General features: G+C 51.4%; 7 protein-coding genes and 1 non-coding gene across 8 annotated transcripts; 3 read left to right on the top strand and 5 right to left on the bottom strand.

The window, feature by feature from the left end:
* Positions 1–612: 612 nt before the first annotated feature.
* On the top strand, positions 613–2606 carry GUITHDRAFT_160751 (hypothetical protein; the record flags this gene model as incomplete). The annotated part of the gene is made up of 13 exons (XM_005840869.1): positions 613–709; positions 763–924; positions 979–1083; positions 1146–1199; positions 1260–1313; positions 1377–1411; positions 1459–1520; positions 1562–1844; positions 1893–2085; positions 2146–2197; positions 2256–2354; positions 2405–2493; positions 2550–2606. Exons 1-13 carry the CDS (start codon positions 665–667, stop codon positions 2604–2606), a joined length of 1290 nt encoding a protein of 429 aa, XP_005840926.1. The 5' UTR covers positions 613–664.
* Positions 2607–3230: 624 nt separating this feature from the next.
* On the bottom strand, positions 3231–4136 carry GUITHDRAFT_150100 (hypothetical protein). Its single transcript, XM_005840868.1, has one exon. The coding sequence runs from the start codon at positions 3918–3920 to the stop codon at positions 3456–3458; it is 465 nt and encodes a 154-aa protein (XP_005840925.1). The 5' UTR covers positions 3921–4136; the 3' UTR covers positions 3231–3455.
* A 1295-nt stretch (positions 4137–5431) lies between these two features.
* Positions 5432–6286, top strand: GUITHDRAFT_100194 (hypothetical protein; the record flags this gene model as incomplete). The annotated part of the gene is made up of 1 exon (XM_005840867.1): positions 5432–6286. The coding sequence occupies one exon, from the start codon at positions 5432–5434 to the stop codon at positions 6284–6286; it is 855 nt and encodes a 284-aa protein (XP_005840924.1).
* A 254-nt stretch (positions 6287–6540) lies between these two features.
* On the bottom strand, positions 6541–7385 carry GUITHDRAFT_150099 (hypothetical protein). Its single transcript, XM_005840866.1, has one exon. It carries the CDS (start codon positions 7282–7284, stop codon positions 6604–6606), a length of 681 nt encoding a protein of 226 aa, XP_005840923.1. The 5' UTR covers positions 7285–7385; the 3' UTR covers positions 6541–6603.
* A 369-nt stretch (positions 7386–7754) lies between these two features.
* Positions 7755–7827, bottom strand: GUITHDRAFT_t12. The gene has a single exon. It is a non-coding gene; the product is annotated as a tRNA-Arg (tRNA).
* Positions 7828–8485: 658 nt separating this feature from the next.
* Positions 8486–10442, bottom strand: GUITHDRAFT_100192 (hypothetical protein; the record flags this gene model as incomplete). The annotated part of the gene is made up of 11 exons (XM_005840865.1): positions 8486–8549; positions 8603–8748; positions 8797–8865; positions 8914–9264; positions 9319–9395; positions 9453–9484; positions 9530–9609; positions 9662–9724; positions 9774–10182; positions 10227–10292; positions 10426–10442. The coding sequence occupies 11 exons, from the start codon at positions 10440–10442 to the stop codon at positions 8486–8488; spliced, it is 1374 nt and encodes a 457-aa protein (XP_005840922.1).
* A 2279-nt stretch (positions 10443–12721) lies between these two features.
* On the top strand, positions 12722–14082 carry GUITHDRAFT_132379 (hypothetical protein; the record flags this gene model as incomplete). Its single annotated transcript, XM_005840864.1, has 10 exons — positions 12722–12757; positions 12834–12896; positions 12943–13020; positions 13089–13146; positions 13197–13261; positions 13316–13358; positions 13417–13538; positions 13610–13750; positions 13801–13878; positions 13984–14082. The coding sequence occupies 10 exons, from the start codon at positions 12722–12724 to the stop codon at positions 14080–14082; spliced, it is 783 nt and encodes a 260-aa protein (XP_005840921.1).
* Positions 14083–14581: 499 nt separating this feature from the next.
* GUITHDRAFT_60450 (hypothetical protein) lies at positions 14582–16156 on the bottom strand (the record flags this gene model as incomplete). Its single annotated transcript, XM_005840863.1, has 7 exons — positions 14582–14686; positions 14733–14800; positions 14933–14987; positions 15035–15092; positions 15199–15287; positions 15375–15602; positions 15653–16156. Coding segments are annotated over 7 exons (1107 nt in total), but the record flags the coding sequence as incomplete, so codon positions are not given.

Here is a 16156-nt window from a genome sequence, read left to right as displayed (position 1 = left end):
AGGGGTGTGTGCACTAGTAAACTCTGGGGAGGGAGCAGTAGGGGCAGCAGTCGTGTCAAGTCTGCTCAAAAGACTACTAAACGCTCATCAGGTGGATGCGCCAGATATGTATAGACTCCTCGACGGTGAGAGGCATGTCAAGAGCTGCCAGTCTGCTTGAGATTCAGGTTTGCAGCAACTCATAGCCTGGTAGCACTCTGAGTCCGTTATCCCCTAGCTTGCCCTTGTAGCCAAGCTCCCCCTTGGCGGTCAGAAAAACAAATTTCAAGCCAGGCATGCTAGCAATCGGTGGGGAGGAGGGAGCGAAGTGGGGAGGAGGGAGGGAAGCGCTCACAGTAGGAGGCAGATAGATGTGAGTAGGAGCTAGGCAGATGTCGAGTCTCAGACAGATGATGGCGGTAGCGGAGCGCAGAGGAGGAGAGTGGTACAGTTTCGTTGAATTTGGCGGGCTAAGCTTTGAAGTGATTAAGCAGGGGAGGGTCAAGCAATAAGCAGGAGAAACGAGTTTATGAATACAAGTCAGAATCGATTATGCATTCTTAGAACGATAGAGATGCGTAGGAAGCTACCGACAAACCGTATCATTTTGCTAAATTGTTGATAGCTGTCCTCAGGTTCAATCTGCTATCAGCACTTGCAGTCTTCACCGCGCTTTCGAGTCACCATGGTCAATGCTCTTAACAGTATGGAAAACAGCAGCCCTGGGCAGGTAAGTGACAACAACCTGGATGCAACAAGGTTTTGACGAGGACCCCCCGCCAGGTTGCAGGACAGAGCGTCCTCCTAGCTCTGATCCCAGCAGGGATCATGTTCATCGGCAGTCTGCTAACAATCATGCTGCCTCGGCCTCCTCCAAAAGTAATGGCACATGCTCTCCAACATCTCGCCGCAGGGATCGTTTTTTGTGCCATCGCGACTGAGCTGGTCAGTGTCTGACAGTTGAAGTGTGCTAGTATTGTGAAGCTCAATCTATTTCAGGTGCCTCCCTTAGCAGCAGCGAAGAAGGCAGCGAGCATCGGCGGTCTCGTTGTGGGGTTTGTGCTGGGAGTTGGTGTCATGCTGGGACTCTCCATATTCCTTGAGGTGATCTAGAACAACTCAACTCTGACCTGCCATCAACAATCTTTGTCGTGACTTTGTGTCAGCCCCCCGAGGAGGATGCAGAGGAAGTTTCGACGGAATTGTCACAGGATGTCAACGTAAGTCGATCAAATCCACTCCAAACCAAATTCATTGAATGAACATGTTGTCGGATACAGACCAATGGCACACTCCCTCGGGAAGCTGAGACAATCAAGATACAGAACACGCACGTATGTGTATAGCAGAATATTTGCTGCTGCCTATTACAGAGCGCCACGACTGATGTGTGACAGGATGCAAGACCTTCATTGGACGGGAACCTCGCTGGGTATCTTACACTCGAGCCAAGTCTGTCATGGGACTGATGACGTTTAGGCGCATGTCTCAGGACGGAATCGCCCATCACGGCCGACATGTTCGATCGCTGGTTGGCCAAGGTAATTCAATGATTTTCTGACATCTCTCATGTCTTTCATAGCGTATGAGCACTTCGAGCAAAGTTCAGGCATGCCGAACCAGCAGGAGGGCGAGCTCAAACAGGAGGGAGATAGCCGCTCTCCACACGAGATTCCCAGTGGTCCCACCAGCACCAATCCTGACAACTTCGATGGGAAATCATCAGCTGTCCCGTCCAGCCAAATCCAAGCTGAGACTTCGTCAACATATCTCAACCCTGATGGGACATCAAGAGGGGATGCAAGGAAATATACTGCAGAGAACAATCTCCAAACATTGAGACCCTTTCCCTACCTTTTTGCAATGTAAGCTGTGCTTTCTGATTGTTGCTCCTGATGACATGCAATGGTCAGGTGTGTGTATGTGGATTCAATCATGGACGGCTTGTTGATTGGAATCTCTCTCATCACAGGAAACAGGCAAGCCGCCCTCCTGTCAAAAGTACAGGCTGTGCTGTCACGACTGACTATCGTTGTTTTCAGTGCTGGAGTCTTCATGGCCATTGCCTTGTGCGTGGAGATGGGATTTCTTGGGCTTACGTTTGCGGTATGAAGCCTGTCTCAGAAATCCAGTTTCATCCATGCAGGGATAACTTGCTCTCTACAGACGACCTGTGCTGGTCATCCCCGGTTGAAGGCTGGAATCGCAGTTGTACTGGGTAAGACACTCTCCGTCGAGTGTCTGCTGTCAGTCGAAGTGACACATGCTTGCCCTAGGTCCCCTCTTCCTCCTGTTCGGCGCCTGCATCGGAGGACTTGTCGCGCATGCGCTCTCAGCTAACGAGCCGGCCCTGGTCGCCTGCACTGCTTTCGGGGGTGAACCTGGAATTCTCTCCTCTCTACCTGTCTGATTCGTCCGTTGAAAGTCGCTGCTCTGTTGTACATGGTGTGTGAGGAGCTCCTGGTGGCAGCACACGAAGAGGGAGATGACCATGTGTGGTGGGTCGACATCCAGGTGAGAAAACTTCGTTCAGCTCTGCTTCTCGACCTCATCTGCTGTACGATGTGCAGGTGTACGTTGGTTTCCTCCTTGCGCTTCTGCTCGAGAAGGCCATGGGACAGTATTGATCCAGGGGAGATTTCATGAGCATCAGTTTGACCGTTGTAGATCTCATACTTGATACTACTCGCTCCCTCCAAAATGAGCTCAATTTACGTGGCTGTACACGCTGCAGGTCAATATCAGCTGATGATAGTGTTTTGAGCTCTCTGCTCCAACCGGGTAATAGACATTCGATGATTCGTTGTTGATTAGTTTTTTTCGTGTGAGAAGATTCGAAATCTCTCCTGTTCTATGAGAAGGCTGCTTAGTCTGAATCGTCTTGCACATCGTGATTGTTTTGTCGGTTCAAGTAGATTGTTTCGAATGCCAATAAAGGTTATGATCCGTGCTTCATCCTGACCGATAGGATGGCTTCCGTCCTTTCGTTTGAAGGCTTATTCATTATAACAGGTCCCTTCGGCTACTACGAGTACGAGCGTCTCATGAACATTCAGCCCTTCATTAACGCTCATGGTGGAAATCCGTACCATGCGCAACGCGATTCAGTTCGACAAATAATCCCTACAAGTACGGAAGGATTGTGTTGTTAAAAGGCAGATTCTAGAGGAGTAAGACGAAAAGCGGTACACCAATATGTGGGAAGTGTTTTGGTTGTCGAAAAGGCAACCAGGTAAGAGGCCGGAAGAGGTAATATTCGAATCATTCATTCACTCCACAAAAATTAATATATTGAGAAAAAAGAATAGCATCCCATTCATGCGCTGAGAATCTTGTTCGCTTCTGCATTGCCATGCAGCAACAAAAGAGAAACATAGCGGAATGAAACACTCAACACGCAGTGCTAGAACAAAGTGACAGGATATTTACACTTCAGCTGGACTCCTGATCCTCAAAGACATCATCACAACAAGTGCCTAGTGGTGGTCTTCATCGTTTCGTATGAGATGTGCCGCATCGGTGTAGATCAGACACGCATGGTTCCCTCCTCTCGACGCTGCATGCGCAAATTCCGCGTCCATCTCCGTCTTGTGGTGCGCATGCACAACTTTGTCATCTCCCGTGATCTGTGTTTCCGAAGTCAACTTGGAGGGTTGTCCCTTCCATGAGGAGCTCCATTCCCTGTTGACACCTGTAGTCTGAAAGAGCTTCCGCTGCATCCCATCCGATGACTGCACGCGGCTAACCGAAGCGCTGCTCGGGTTGGAATGGAGGGGCGATGAAGAACCAGAATTGGACCCTCGTAGCCGAGGCCTGGAGTTCAACCATTTAGCTGCTTCCTGCTGTCCCATGGAGCAATAAATCTCTTCGAAAAAGTAGAGATCTGCTGCAGGAAGCTTGGATAGCCTTGTCAAAAGAATTGGGCCGTCAGATGCCGACATGTTTTCAGATGCAAACGTTGAAACACTTCGGTAATGAGTCAACGTGGAAAGACTATGATCGCGATCCGATTCCCAATCACTAAAATTCTGCACTGTGAGCTGAGCCTTTGCAACTTGACCCAAACCCTTGCAAATCAAACAATCGAAGAACGCTCTGCAGCAGTAACAACAGGCAACTGTAGAATATCCGAGACGTGTGAGTTGGTATTGAGATGTCTGCCCATCAAGTCCTTGCTTCACAAACTCTCTATGCTCTCATCTTCTCCTCTGTCTGTGTCTACTCAGCATGCCTGCTGCTGAAACAGCTTCCATGGCTCCGCCGACTCAAGGCAGCCAGCGGCGTGGTCAGGACCCCCTTGCAAGAACAAAGCCCCCAGGAATGACCACTACCCCCCTTTTTCTCAAGAAATACCCAGGGGAACGCAAAGACGAAAAGTGAAACAGATGTACCCACCTCCTCAACTAGGATTGAGGTCACTACCCCTAAAATCATAGAGGACAAACGAGGGGGTGGTTGAAACATTCTAGAATGAAGGTGATAAAAAGACTTGTAATCTGTACCACAATGTGCTGAAAACAGTTATAAAATGCATAAATGTAACCAAGTCCTGCAATTTCGACTTTTAAACAATTGTTTTAATCCAACTACATTGTTGTTGGTAATCATCAAATCGTTTTTTTGCTGTCTGGTCTTAAATATTCCAACATGAATCGTTTCGTTGTGAAGGTCGACTATTTGCTGACATACGACTGGCTTAATGACTCAATAGCCCAACTTTTCGCAACATGGTGTTAAACATTGTCTTTTGGTATCATCTGCTGACATCCACGAGACTCTAGATTTTCGTCATCAAGGACACGTGCTGAAACCCTTCTCGAGATGCGAGGATATTGAAGGAGCATGAACGAAGAGGTCGTCAGCATGATCAGTCACGTGCTCCCTTACAGGGTCTGACCCCTTGTCCGCGTGACAGTCTGCCCCCTTGATTTCCAAGATGGAATCTCGAACTTTCTGATGAGTTCGAAAGGTCTACTTTTTGGTATCTGCCTGTAAGTCGAGTTCTGTAGCTCCCTTAGAGGAAGCCGAAAAGTATATTCTTAACTCTTTACTATACAGACTGGTTTCACTTGGGAATCGCCGGGTGCTCGCCACCTCTCGTCTAGTACCCACCTCAAATTCGTATATATGACCCCTCTATACTGAGGTTTTGTCTACCCCACCCCCACCCCCACCCCTGTCCCCGTGATCACACCCTATACCTTCCCCTGACTCTGTGTCCTTCTTATTCCGACATCCCACTGTTTTCTCTCACTCCACCTTCTAGCGTGCTGCAACTACCTCCCCTCGCTCCTCTTCTACTTCGCAACGTGCTTGTTTGTCTCTTCCTGGTCGAGACTTGACAGTTTCATCGTTGATCATCTCAATCTAAACTTGTAGAAGTGAACCCACGTCCAAAGCTGTTTCATACTTGTTAATTCGCTTATTCCATTCTGCGAAAGTATTGCTTTGTATGGCAAAAAGCGGGCTGAAAAGATCTGTAGACACTGTGGAAATGCTTGCCGCTCGGCGAAGCCCTAGATACAACAGAGAAAAACAAACCCCGAAGAAAAGAAAATCTATCCTGGACCAATCGGAGTGGGCGGCAAAGCCGAAGCAAGAGATCGAACCTCTCCAAACTATCAACGAAGCTTCTCAATGCCAAGCAATCGAAACAGATTTGGAAGATGGAGACTCAAATCTGCCAGATAACTGCGCTATTGGTGTTCCTGTGGTCAAGGGTACAGCAGCATCCTACATTGAAATCGGGAGGGAGAGGATAGAGATAACGCTGATGAAAAGCGTACAGAGCAAAAATTTCGCTTTTGTCAGATATCTCCTCATGGCAGGCTGGATTCCTGAAACGGGGCTTCCTGCTCTTTGTCAATTTAGTATCACAGTGCATCGCTCTTCCATGAAGCAGGAGCGCTTGTGCGTCAGGAATGCTTGGGCACTGCACTACGCTATATGCTGCGAATCATTTTGGTGTGCTGCTGCTCTTATCGTAGCGTTTCCACATCTGGTGCTTCTCCCGTGTGTCGTCTCGGTTGAAGATGGTGCGGAGGAGGAGTGGACAATCTTGCAACTCACCACATACTTCTGCGATCTCTATCGCGAGCAAGGCAACGGGCAGGTCTACGAAGCGTACCGGAGCGCTTTGGACGTTCTCGAGGCCTTCCTGCTGCAGTGGGCAATGGTGCCTTTCATGGAGGAGGAGACTGCTCAGAAGCGTCTCGGTGCTGCTGGTGATAACCCCGAGGAACTGGTGAACAATCTCACAACAGCAGCGAGAAGAATCAAGAACGAGTTTCAACACGACAGCAAGTGAATGTTGTTGCAATGAATATTGGCCGTTACGCCCTTCCAATATTCTTGTGCGACTTGTAACTTAGGACTGCAACTCCTGTCACGAGATTCACTTGTCAGATACATAGCACTATATCCATGTTCGATAGTAATAAAAGATAAGAATACTGATATGTAGTGTTGCAATCATCATATGAAGAGACGAACAATCAAACAGAAGGAATCATCAGTCGAAATGTTTCATTATCTCATTCACCCACAATTACATGACACTTTGTAAGCATCCGTATTTACTTTTCATGGTGTACTTCTTTTAGTAAAGAGATAGAAATCCTGGAGTTAGTCGTCATCTTCTCCAGAGCTCTCGTCATGCTTTTGCCATATGCCAGCCCTTGCGGTAGCAAGCTTCCGTCCTCCCTTGGGGTTCAGACCAGAAGGTGGGCCTTCATGAACGTCGTAGTCGACCTTGATAATGCCCTGACAAGCAATTCGCCATTCAAGCACAGAAGTGGGAAAGTCATCCTGTCCCCCAAGATCATCAAATCCCACGATGTAATCTAAAGTCTTGGTGTTCTTAATAAGAGCAATAGTGGGGAGGACAACGATTCGGAGCTTTTCGACAAGGAATGGACATTTCTCTGCATTGAGTCTCACAAACCGAGCTTCGACGTGATCGTTGGCAATCTGAGCAAGATGCCTGTCAACAATTGCACAGCGGTGAGTCGATGGCCTGTAGAAGTGGCAGATAACGTTCTCGCTCGCCTTGGAGGCTGCAAAGAACTCCTTTTCTTCCGAAAGTTCCTCATACTTCCCATGACCCTTGCGTCTCCATTCAGCCTTCTGCTCGTTCTGCTTCTTGAGTTGCTGAAGGCGCACTTCTCGGAGACGATCTAGATCGTCCTCATCCATATCATCAAGTTTCTTGATCTGCTCATCGAGGGTGCTCTCAATCGCACTGGCCACGTTTGTCAGGTGCTGCTCTAAGGCAGCCTGGGCCTGGGCCTCAATCATGCTGGCCATACTTCTTAAGAAAGCAACGATACGGGAGGGTACACAGGTGAAGAAAAAGTTGTGAAGGTGGACGGGAGCCGTAAGGAGGGGAAGGGCAGTAGAAGCAGAGGCAAACGGCGCTGCAGGGCAAGGGGAGCAGAGCGATGGGAGGGCGGGAACGATATGAGATGATTTAGTGTGGGGGTAGGGATTACACCGGTTCATTTGACACTGAAATGATGGAATTTGATGGGTAGGATGGTTCACGATCTCATGAGTGGCTCGGAACTGGAGGGGGTGGTCATTCAAATCGGTTTGTTCAACCACCCGTACTTGAAACCGTGAGTTTCCATGGTAGGGTAATATTTGCGTTGACGTTACAAGAGTAACGGTGTTACAAATATTTCAGACCACCCACCCACCCACCAAAGGCCCGGAGGAAAAGCGGAAAGGACCCCTAGAGGCTAAAATGTTTGCAGACCGGGGAGTTGGTCGGTCTGCATCGAAGCCGGGACTCGAACCCGGAATCTCCCGCTCCGGAGGCGGACGCCTTGTCCATTAGGCCACTCCGACACCAAGCCAATTAAATTGATGGCGCATAGCATTTGTATACCTTGCCATGATGGGCACTGGTGATGGCGGAAGGTGTTCAGGGTGCAAGGTTGTCGATATCGTCGGAGAAAGAAGAGCAGAGCATATGAACATGACAGGAGGAAGGAGATGAGCTAGTTGAAGGGGAAATGCCGATTAGAAGAGGAGGCGGTAAGTTAGTGGAAGGGGAAATGCCGATTAGAAGAGGGGGCGGTAAGTTAGTGGAAGGGGAAATGCCGATTAGAAGAGGAGGCGATAAGTTAGTTGAAGGTGAAATGCCGATTGGAAGAGGAGGCGATAAGTGAGAATAAAAGGTCAAAGACAGGTGGATGGTGGAGGTGGAGATTCAGAGACAGAAACAGGCAGCGATACTGGATTTTACTTCTCTCCTGGTGCGTCCAGAAGTACGGCAAAAGCAAGAGAAACAAGGCAAAATCTATTACAACCATGGAAGTGTCGACTTTTCATGAGCCATCCCAAAATCTTCTTGCAAAGTCTGTGAAAGGGTACTCGTAAGATTTCGCGTTCTGCGCCTGCGATGCGATAACGCGGAGAATCCTTATGACGGAGTCGTTATGAAGAATTAGGTAACTCGGCAGCTGCAGCAGGCATCAGGAGAACTTTGAAGCAGCAAAGTAACTCAACCTGGTTCTGCCCTCTTAGCATCGGGTCGCTGAGCCGCACGACGCATAATGGCGTGAAGGCTGCAGAGCAGAGTGAGGGAAGCTCGTCTCACTCGACTGTCTCGATGCCCTACCGGGTGGTGGCGACGGTGGCGATGATGGCCTTCTTGAAGCGCATGCGAGCGCGCCAGGAGCGAAGGTTCTCCTGTACAGCCAGGACCTTGTCGCCGGCCGAGCCCGTCAACCAAGGATGCTTGAGGCAATCCGCGGCGGTGATGCGCTGAAAAAACAGTCAGTGCATCGGGGATCTGCTTGAGAAGGGAGGGACCTTGGCGGGGTTGTACGTCAACATCTTAGCAACAAGGTCTTGACCTGCACTTGACACCTCGTTCAAGCACTGTGATCCACCGTTAGCACATCCAACGGGCAGCGAGCGATCATCTACCGAGTTGTCATAGTACCCACGGATCGTCATCGCGAAGCTTTCTTCATCGCTCTCTCCTGCGAAAGGGGGGATTCCAGAAAGGAGGATGTAGAGAATGACGCCCATGCTCCACATGTCCACCGGGAGCCCATAGCCTCCTTCCTCCTTGAGGATCTCAGGGGCCACATACCCGGGAGAACCGCACAGTCCGTGCAACCCATTGGAGGTCTCAGCATGGCAGGCGAAACCGAAATCTGCTATCTTGACCACAGCCGATTGGATGGAAGTGTGCTCGACCAGAAGAAAGTTCTCAGGCTTCAAGTCTCTGTGGGCAATCTTCTTCGAGTGCAAGTACGCGAGGGCTCCCATCAGCTGGAGGGTTTGAGTTAGATTGACACCTAGTGATGTCTCGTTGCTGTCAGTCACCTGGCACATGATTCCAGCAGCATCCTTCTCAGTGAAATGTCCACCCTCAGCGTCCACAATGCGGTCAAACAACTCTCCTGTTGCGTGTTCGGTCATCAACTTGGTACATGTGAAAGCAAAACAAGCTCCCTGACCTCCAGAAAGAAATTCCAGGACGATGTAATACCTGTCAACCATGGTGAGCGCAACCGCGAAAAACGTTCTTGCTCACCTGTCCTTGTTCTCCACGAACTCCTTCATGTAGACGATGTGGTCGTGAGAGCCTACCAGTGTGCTGATTTTAACCTCTTCCTGCAGAATAGAACGGTTGAGCACAAAATACGTGACCAAAAGAGTGACGCACTCGCAAATACTCCTCTTCCTCCTTCTTCACGTTCGACTTCATCATTTCCTTGAGAGCCCAAGTCTGCAGTGCCATCACACCGCGCGGACAGGGAATGGTAGAGCATGAATACCTTTCTCGATTCGCGGTCATAACACTTCCACACAGTAGAGTACGACCCTGAGCCCAGCTTGCTGTTCTTATCGTTGCGATGGATTTCATACCCGTTGTCAATTGAGGAATTCACAGCCGACTTCCTGATTGCTTGCACCCATTCTGATCTATCTATCTCGCTATCGGCAAAGAAATGGTGGATCTTCTTGCTATTCTCCAGTTTCACTTCAAGCTCAATACAGTATCCTGCTTCTGCCGCTTTCGTGTCTTTCTCTTGGCATGCCTTGACGAAACAATTCTCCAGGGAGATGACCTTGGGTGCACCAGTCATTGCTGCGGTCTTGTATGCCAACAGAACAGCCGTCGGTCCTTGCCATTCAATCTTGTACCATCTGGAGACAGTTCTCCCAAGGATTTTACCGAATTTCCTGCAGTATTTGTCAGGAGGCTCACAGCACTAAAGTTTACGTACTTCAGCTGCCCCTTTTTGTCGGGCATCCGAGACTGGATCTTGAAGTGATTCGGAGCCATCGAGAACCTGTTTAGCACCGTCAGCTTGCAGTCTAATCCAACGCATTTGAAAGGCTGTCACTCTCTGGCGCCGAGCAACTTCTCTAAGTTGCAACCCTTCGGTGGGCAACTAAACGCTTAGGCCGCTCTCAGACATGCACGTTGCAAAATAGCGCATCTACTTCCTGAGCTGAACTAGAGATTCAAGTCTTCGAAACCATCATCGCAAGGAAAAACAACAGCAAGGGCAGTGGCATGTACACAGGAAGATGAGGTATCAAAGCAGAGTTTGGCTTGAGGAGCAACTAGGAACCCCTGTTCAAATGTGTGGTGTTCGTCGCGGACTGTCAGAAAGTTGCCGAAGTCAACAGTAGGCTGCCGCGCAGTGCGGCAGGTCACAGAACACTGGTTGCGGTGATGTTGAATTGCTACTGACTCAATGCGCAAAGAAAACCTACACTTGACACGAGGAGCTACAACTTGGATACGAGCCTAAGGCTTTGACCTTTACTAGCGTTGTCTCTCCCTGTGTTTCTTTTTTTTCCTTTTTTTCTCTCCCACAATGACTTCTTTTTTCCTTCTTCTGGTGCCCCTCGGCTACCACCCCACCCCTCCTGGGTATTTCACCACATGCCACCGACTCCACTACCTACCCTACTTTCCAAATACAGTACCCCACTGACCCTCAGATTTCGACCTACCCTTATGCTCCTAATACCTCCCTAAGACACCCCTCAGCGTATGCATTTCCCGGAAAGACCACCCTACCCTAGTAGCTGTCAAAGTAGCACCACTACACCCGCTGCCTTTTACTACCCCGAGTAGGACCCACCCCCCCTGACTCCGATGGTCCATCACAAGGACTTCGGATACCCTGCAAGGCAAGTTGATGACCCCCCGGTCACCTCTAGGGGTACTAGCCTACTCAGCCTGGGGGGATACGGTCACCCCGGTAGTACGGTACTACGGGTACTGGGCCCCTCCGGCGGCCCGGTATCCGCGGCGCCGTCCGATGATCAGGGCAGTACCCCGCCCCCCGCGACCACCGGGGGGTCCTCTACTACCCTACCCTTACTCAACCTGAAAAAGATTTTTGGATTTTTCACAACTCACGGCACACGACCGCAGTACCCTACCCCCCTACCCCTGCACCTGACTCCGAAACAACGGCGTGCCTCGTACTGTTTTTAACTTAACTTTGAGTAAAGGATTGAGTAAAAGTTTACTGAGCCTGCGAGTCCGATTTGGCGCCCGGCCCGGCCAGGCCCCGGGAGTCACGGTGACCGGGTGTCACCACTGAGCCCGGCTAACTGAGTTCAAGCAACTTAGCCTTGCCAAGTTGAACAGGCGCGCGGCGCGGCCGCGCGGCTGCCCGGCGCAGTGCCGCCGCCGATCGGAGTCGGGAGGCTCCGAGCCACTGTCGGACGCCGTGACGCCGTACGGTCGGATCATCGGATCGGGGCCCGGTGACGCGGCCGGGCCCGGCCTCAGGGCGCGGCCGCCGCCGGCCGCCGCGGCCTGACTCGGCCCGGCGGCCGCCGGGGCGTGAGTCGACCGTAGTACCGTCGTAACTGAGCCGCTCGGAGCGAGCTCAGCCGAGACTCGGCCGCTAAAGTACTGAGGCGGCGGCGAGTCCGCCGGGGGCCCGCCGGGCCGCTCAGCGGCTCCGCTTCCGCCGGGCGGCCGGCCCGGGCCCAGCAGCCGACTGATCGGACTCGATCACTCAGGCGACTGATAAGTACTGAAAAAACAAGAGATCGGACCTGGTACAAAATGAAGCGTCTGATGCTCTCGGTTTGTACCACAATCACCTTCATTGGTACTTAATCTTAGTCATTATTAATAAGTTGTACCAATATATTTACTTATTGAGGAGAACGAGTTTAAAACAACTATATATTCTAGGCCTGAGGTATAGGGTTTTGTACATCCAGTACAGAACGAAGAAGTTGGTTTCTGGTACTGATTCTTTTATAAGTTTTAATTTAAAACTATATTTAGAGTGATTTTCTTTCCCGCCTTTCCACACAAAAGCTGAGGATCGGGGTTGGACCCCCACCCCCAATTCTTCATCCCCCACCCCCACGTGATATGCACGTCAGGGACGACTCTTAAAGCGGTAAGCCCTTTTCCCAATGAAACATACCATGGTTGACACGGTAGGTAGTACCCCCACCCCCTCAATCAATTCTGCACCCCTCCAAATACTCCGTATTGAGGATCAATCCTCAATACGGTGGAGGCGAATCCGAGGAACAGAGGAAGAGGAGGCAGGGGTGAGAGAAGAGGAGGGAGAGGAAGCGAGCAGCAGGAAGGAGAAGGCACACCATCCTTGCAACGACAAAGAACAACATCAGCAGGGGCAGAAGGGGAAAGGAGACTTGAGCAGAAGGAGGGTGCCGAACAGAGGATCAAAATAAGTTGAATCAGGACAAGCCGTGAATTAAGCAGTCTGGCATGGCTGACAACGGCGTGAAAGTCGTCTTACTCAAGGTACATATGTTGTGCCTCATTTCCTGTTTCCCCGCTCGAGGGGCTGTCGCCTGTCAGCGTCTGACGATGTCGTCAGACCGATGGAAATGCAGTGGAGACATGGGCCGACATAGAAGATACGGAATGGATCTCAAAAGTGGTTCGACCCAATAACAGCCGTCGCAAGTTCATGACGCGATTTGCAGTTGGGAGGGCCTGTTGTGTTGCTGGCCAAGTATGGAGCAATGAGGGTCGACGTGTGGGGTCTGGACCATGATAAGATGGTTAGATTTGAAGCGTATAAGCGCTTGGCGGATGCGAGATAATAACTCGCACTTCTTTCACCTCCCAGGACACTTCAACTTTGGACCCGAACAATCATGAACTGCCTCCGCCCGATGCTGGGACAGGTGGGGGCATGCGTGAGGTGGGGATGTTCCCTGTGCTCATTCGTTAGCAGTGTCAGATATCCTCGGCGATATCGTTTTGGCTCGGGAGGATGCAGAAGATTTACACATGGAAGATGTACGTTGGCGCGATTGATATCAGGTTTTGAAAGGCTGACTTGCTGAATTTCAGTGGAATGCTTTCGTTGTAGACGCGGCTGCCTTTCAAGCTGGAGGTAATACTCCTGCTAGACTTTCGGTCCTTACTGTGAACTTTGTTTCCTTGGCTTACAGTTGTAGACGACGAGGAGGGAGAAGAGGAGGAGGGAGATGAAGGGGAAGGGGAAGAAGTTGAGGGAGAAGAGGAAGAGGGAGAAGAGGAAGTCTTCGACGCCGGTGCAATTGACGATATTGAGGTGAATTTATTGCACGTGGCATCTATCTCTGCTCTAACACCATTGTATCATTCTGACTTGGGCCATTTAAGGCTGCCGGTATCGATCAAGGCAATATGATTGCAGGAATCATAGAAAACTTTGAAGGGGGAGATGAGGAGGAGGAGGAGGAGGAGGAGGAGGAGGAAGAGGAGGAGGAGGGGGTGGATGTGGGAGTTGAAGGAGGAGATTTTGTAAGTAGAAATGTGGGTCTCTTTGCGGATCCCTGATAATTGGCGTGCAGATCGATGATGGAAGTGGAATGGGCCAGTTTCCATTCGGCATCGGAGGGGAAGAGTTCGGAGACGGAGAGTATGGGGAGGTAGAAGAGGATGAAGATGGTGAGTCCTTGTCCCTTTGGTCACCTCATGCTATGTGAAATTTGTCCACTCGGACGCTGTATTGCGGTGCTGAATTGTGATTTCAGGATTCGATTCCAGCCCCCAAAAGAAGCACAGAACCCGATAAAGATGGAATTTTCCCATCCTCGACAGGGTCGGGTCGAATCTACCTGGAAGTTGGGTAGCGAAGTTTTATGTCTCCAATACAGGTCGAAAAGTTACTCGAAAACTCTGATGTTTTCATGTTACCCTGGTCTTTGCAAGGGTGGTGAACTCAATGATATTTCACTTCTGCGACAACTGTGAATCATGCCGGTATACAATGCCAGTCGCAAAATGATCAACATGGGAAAGAGATTCAGTTTCGCATGACTTGGCTTCATGTAGACGTAGACTATCAGGAGTTTTCAAACAGGAATGTAGAGTGTCATACTTGAGGTGTAAAGATTTGCAGGGAGAATTCGACTCTAGTAGCGATTTTACTCTTCCTCAGTTTCCCAGGTCGGCCATGGATCCTTCAAGGTTGGCCAGACAACTCCCGGACATTCTTCGGCCATCTCGGCATCTGTTTTCACACCAAGAGAGTCATGTGGAGGGGACGATCAGGCAGGGAGAAACTCGAGGGCTGGAGGAAGGGAAACGATGCAGCAGCAGCAGCAGCAGCAGCAGCAGCAGCAGGGTACCTGTAAGTATGCACTCTGCGAACTGCGACCTTACAAGCTCATCGTCCATGTCGATGCCTATGATGACTATCTCTTGCTGTCGATCCCCGTACTTGTCATCCCACAGCTACAAGTGCACATCAGGTCAGGAGCTGCTGCAGGAAGGATCTCACCCCCGTGCTGAAAACCTCCTGCTCCATCCCCTGGGGCCATTCCTTCTTATCCACCATGGCCCACCTGGCTTGCGTCAGCTAGAAGGAAGAGAAAGACGAAATGGAGGAGGAGCTCAAGGGAGGACGAGGAGGAGGAAGCAGTTCGGATGTTACCAGGGCTCCCCAGCTCGCACCTCCACGTTGGATGCAGCCTGCAGCACAAGTCATGATCCCACAATGCTGCTGGGGAGGAACCTGACTCCACTGGCCCATGAGCTGGAGGACAGGTGAGAATCGTAACAGGAGCAAGAGCAAACGCTCACATCCGGCCTCGTTGCAATCCACACAAAGCCCTTGCTGCGGAGCACGCTCTTGCCGACGCTGAGAAGCAGTCATAGAGGGAGGAGGAGGAGCAGGATGAGTAGAGTAACCCAGTAGGGATCATCAGAGCGGAGAAGGGGAGGGGGGGAGGGAGAAGAGTAAATACCGAGACTCGAACGACTGAGCAAGGAGGAAGAGCCGCTGCGGATGGAAGGGGCGCCTGTGGCGGAAGACGAAGCTCGTTATTCCCATCCTCTCTGCCTCCGACTTGTGGCCGGCGATGCCACCATGCTCGTGCTCGTGCCCGTGCTCGTGGTTGTCGCACCCGGGGCGGGTGCAGACGCCTGAGGCAGGAGGAAGGTCCTGATGCCTGCTGAGGAGGGACGCTGTGCTCGATCGCCTCTCGTACTTGCCGGTGTTGAGGATCTTGTTCAAGTCCACCACGCTCCTCTTGCTGGGACAGACCTCTGCAGCCGGATTGAGCTCCTTGAGGAGAGCATGCGCGAGCGCCAGCGAGGGAGCGTCCAACAGGTCGATCTTGTTCAGCACAATCACGTCCGCAAACTCAATCTGCCAGCTCAGCTCAGAACCGCCCACCTCTCACCCCAGCTGAATCTCACCTGCTGCGCCATGAGCTGCGCGACGGTCATCCTCCCCAGCGCCTCCGCCTGGCCCTTCACGTCCGCGGGGTTTCTCAGCTCCCGTAGCAGCGAGCTGCCATCGCAGACGGTCACGATTGTGTCCAGCTGAGCGACGGTGTCAAGCTTGAAGCCCGAGTCGTCCTCGAAGCTGAACGTGTCGGCGACGTGCGCAGGGTCACCAGCCCCCGTGCTCTCCACCAGCAGGTAGTCAAAGTGCCCCGAGCTCGCAATCCGTCGGATCTCGCGCAGCAGGTCGTTGCGGAGGACGCAGCAGATGCAGCCGTTGGAGAGCTCGACCAGGTCCTCCTCCTGCCTCGTCACGCTGAAGCTCGGAGCTCCCACTAGCGCCGCGTCCACGTTGACGTCGGAGAGATCGTTGACTAGCAGGGCGACTCGCATGCCCTGCTGGTTCGTGAGGATGTGCTGCAGCAATGTCGTCTTGCCCGCCCCGAGGAACCCGGACAGCAGGGTGACCGGCAGCCT

This window comes from Guillardia theta (genome assembly GCF_000315625.1).
Source record: "Guillardia theta CCMP2712 unplaced genomic scaffold GUITHscaffold_4, whole genome shotgun sequence".
Lineage (NCBI taxonomy): Eukaryota > Cryptophyceae > Pyrenomonadales > Geminigeraceae > Guillardia > Guillardia theta.
Note: the sequence above shows the minus strand (reverse complement) of the source record. Positions and strands in the feature narration are given on the sequence as shown.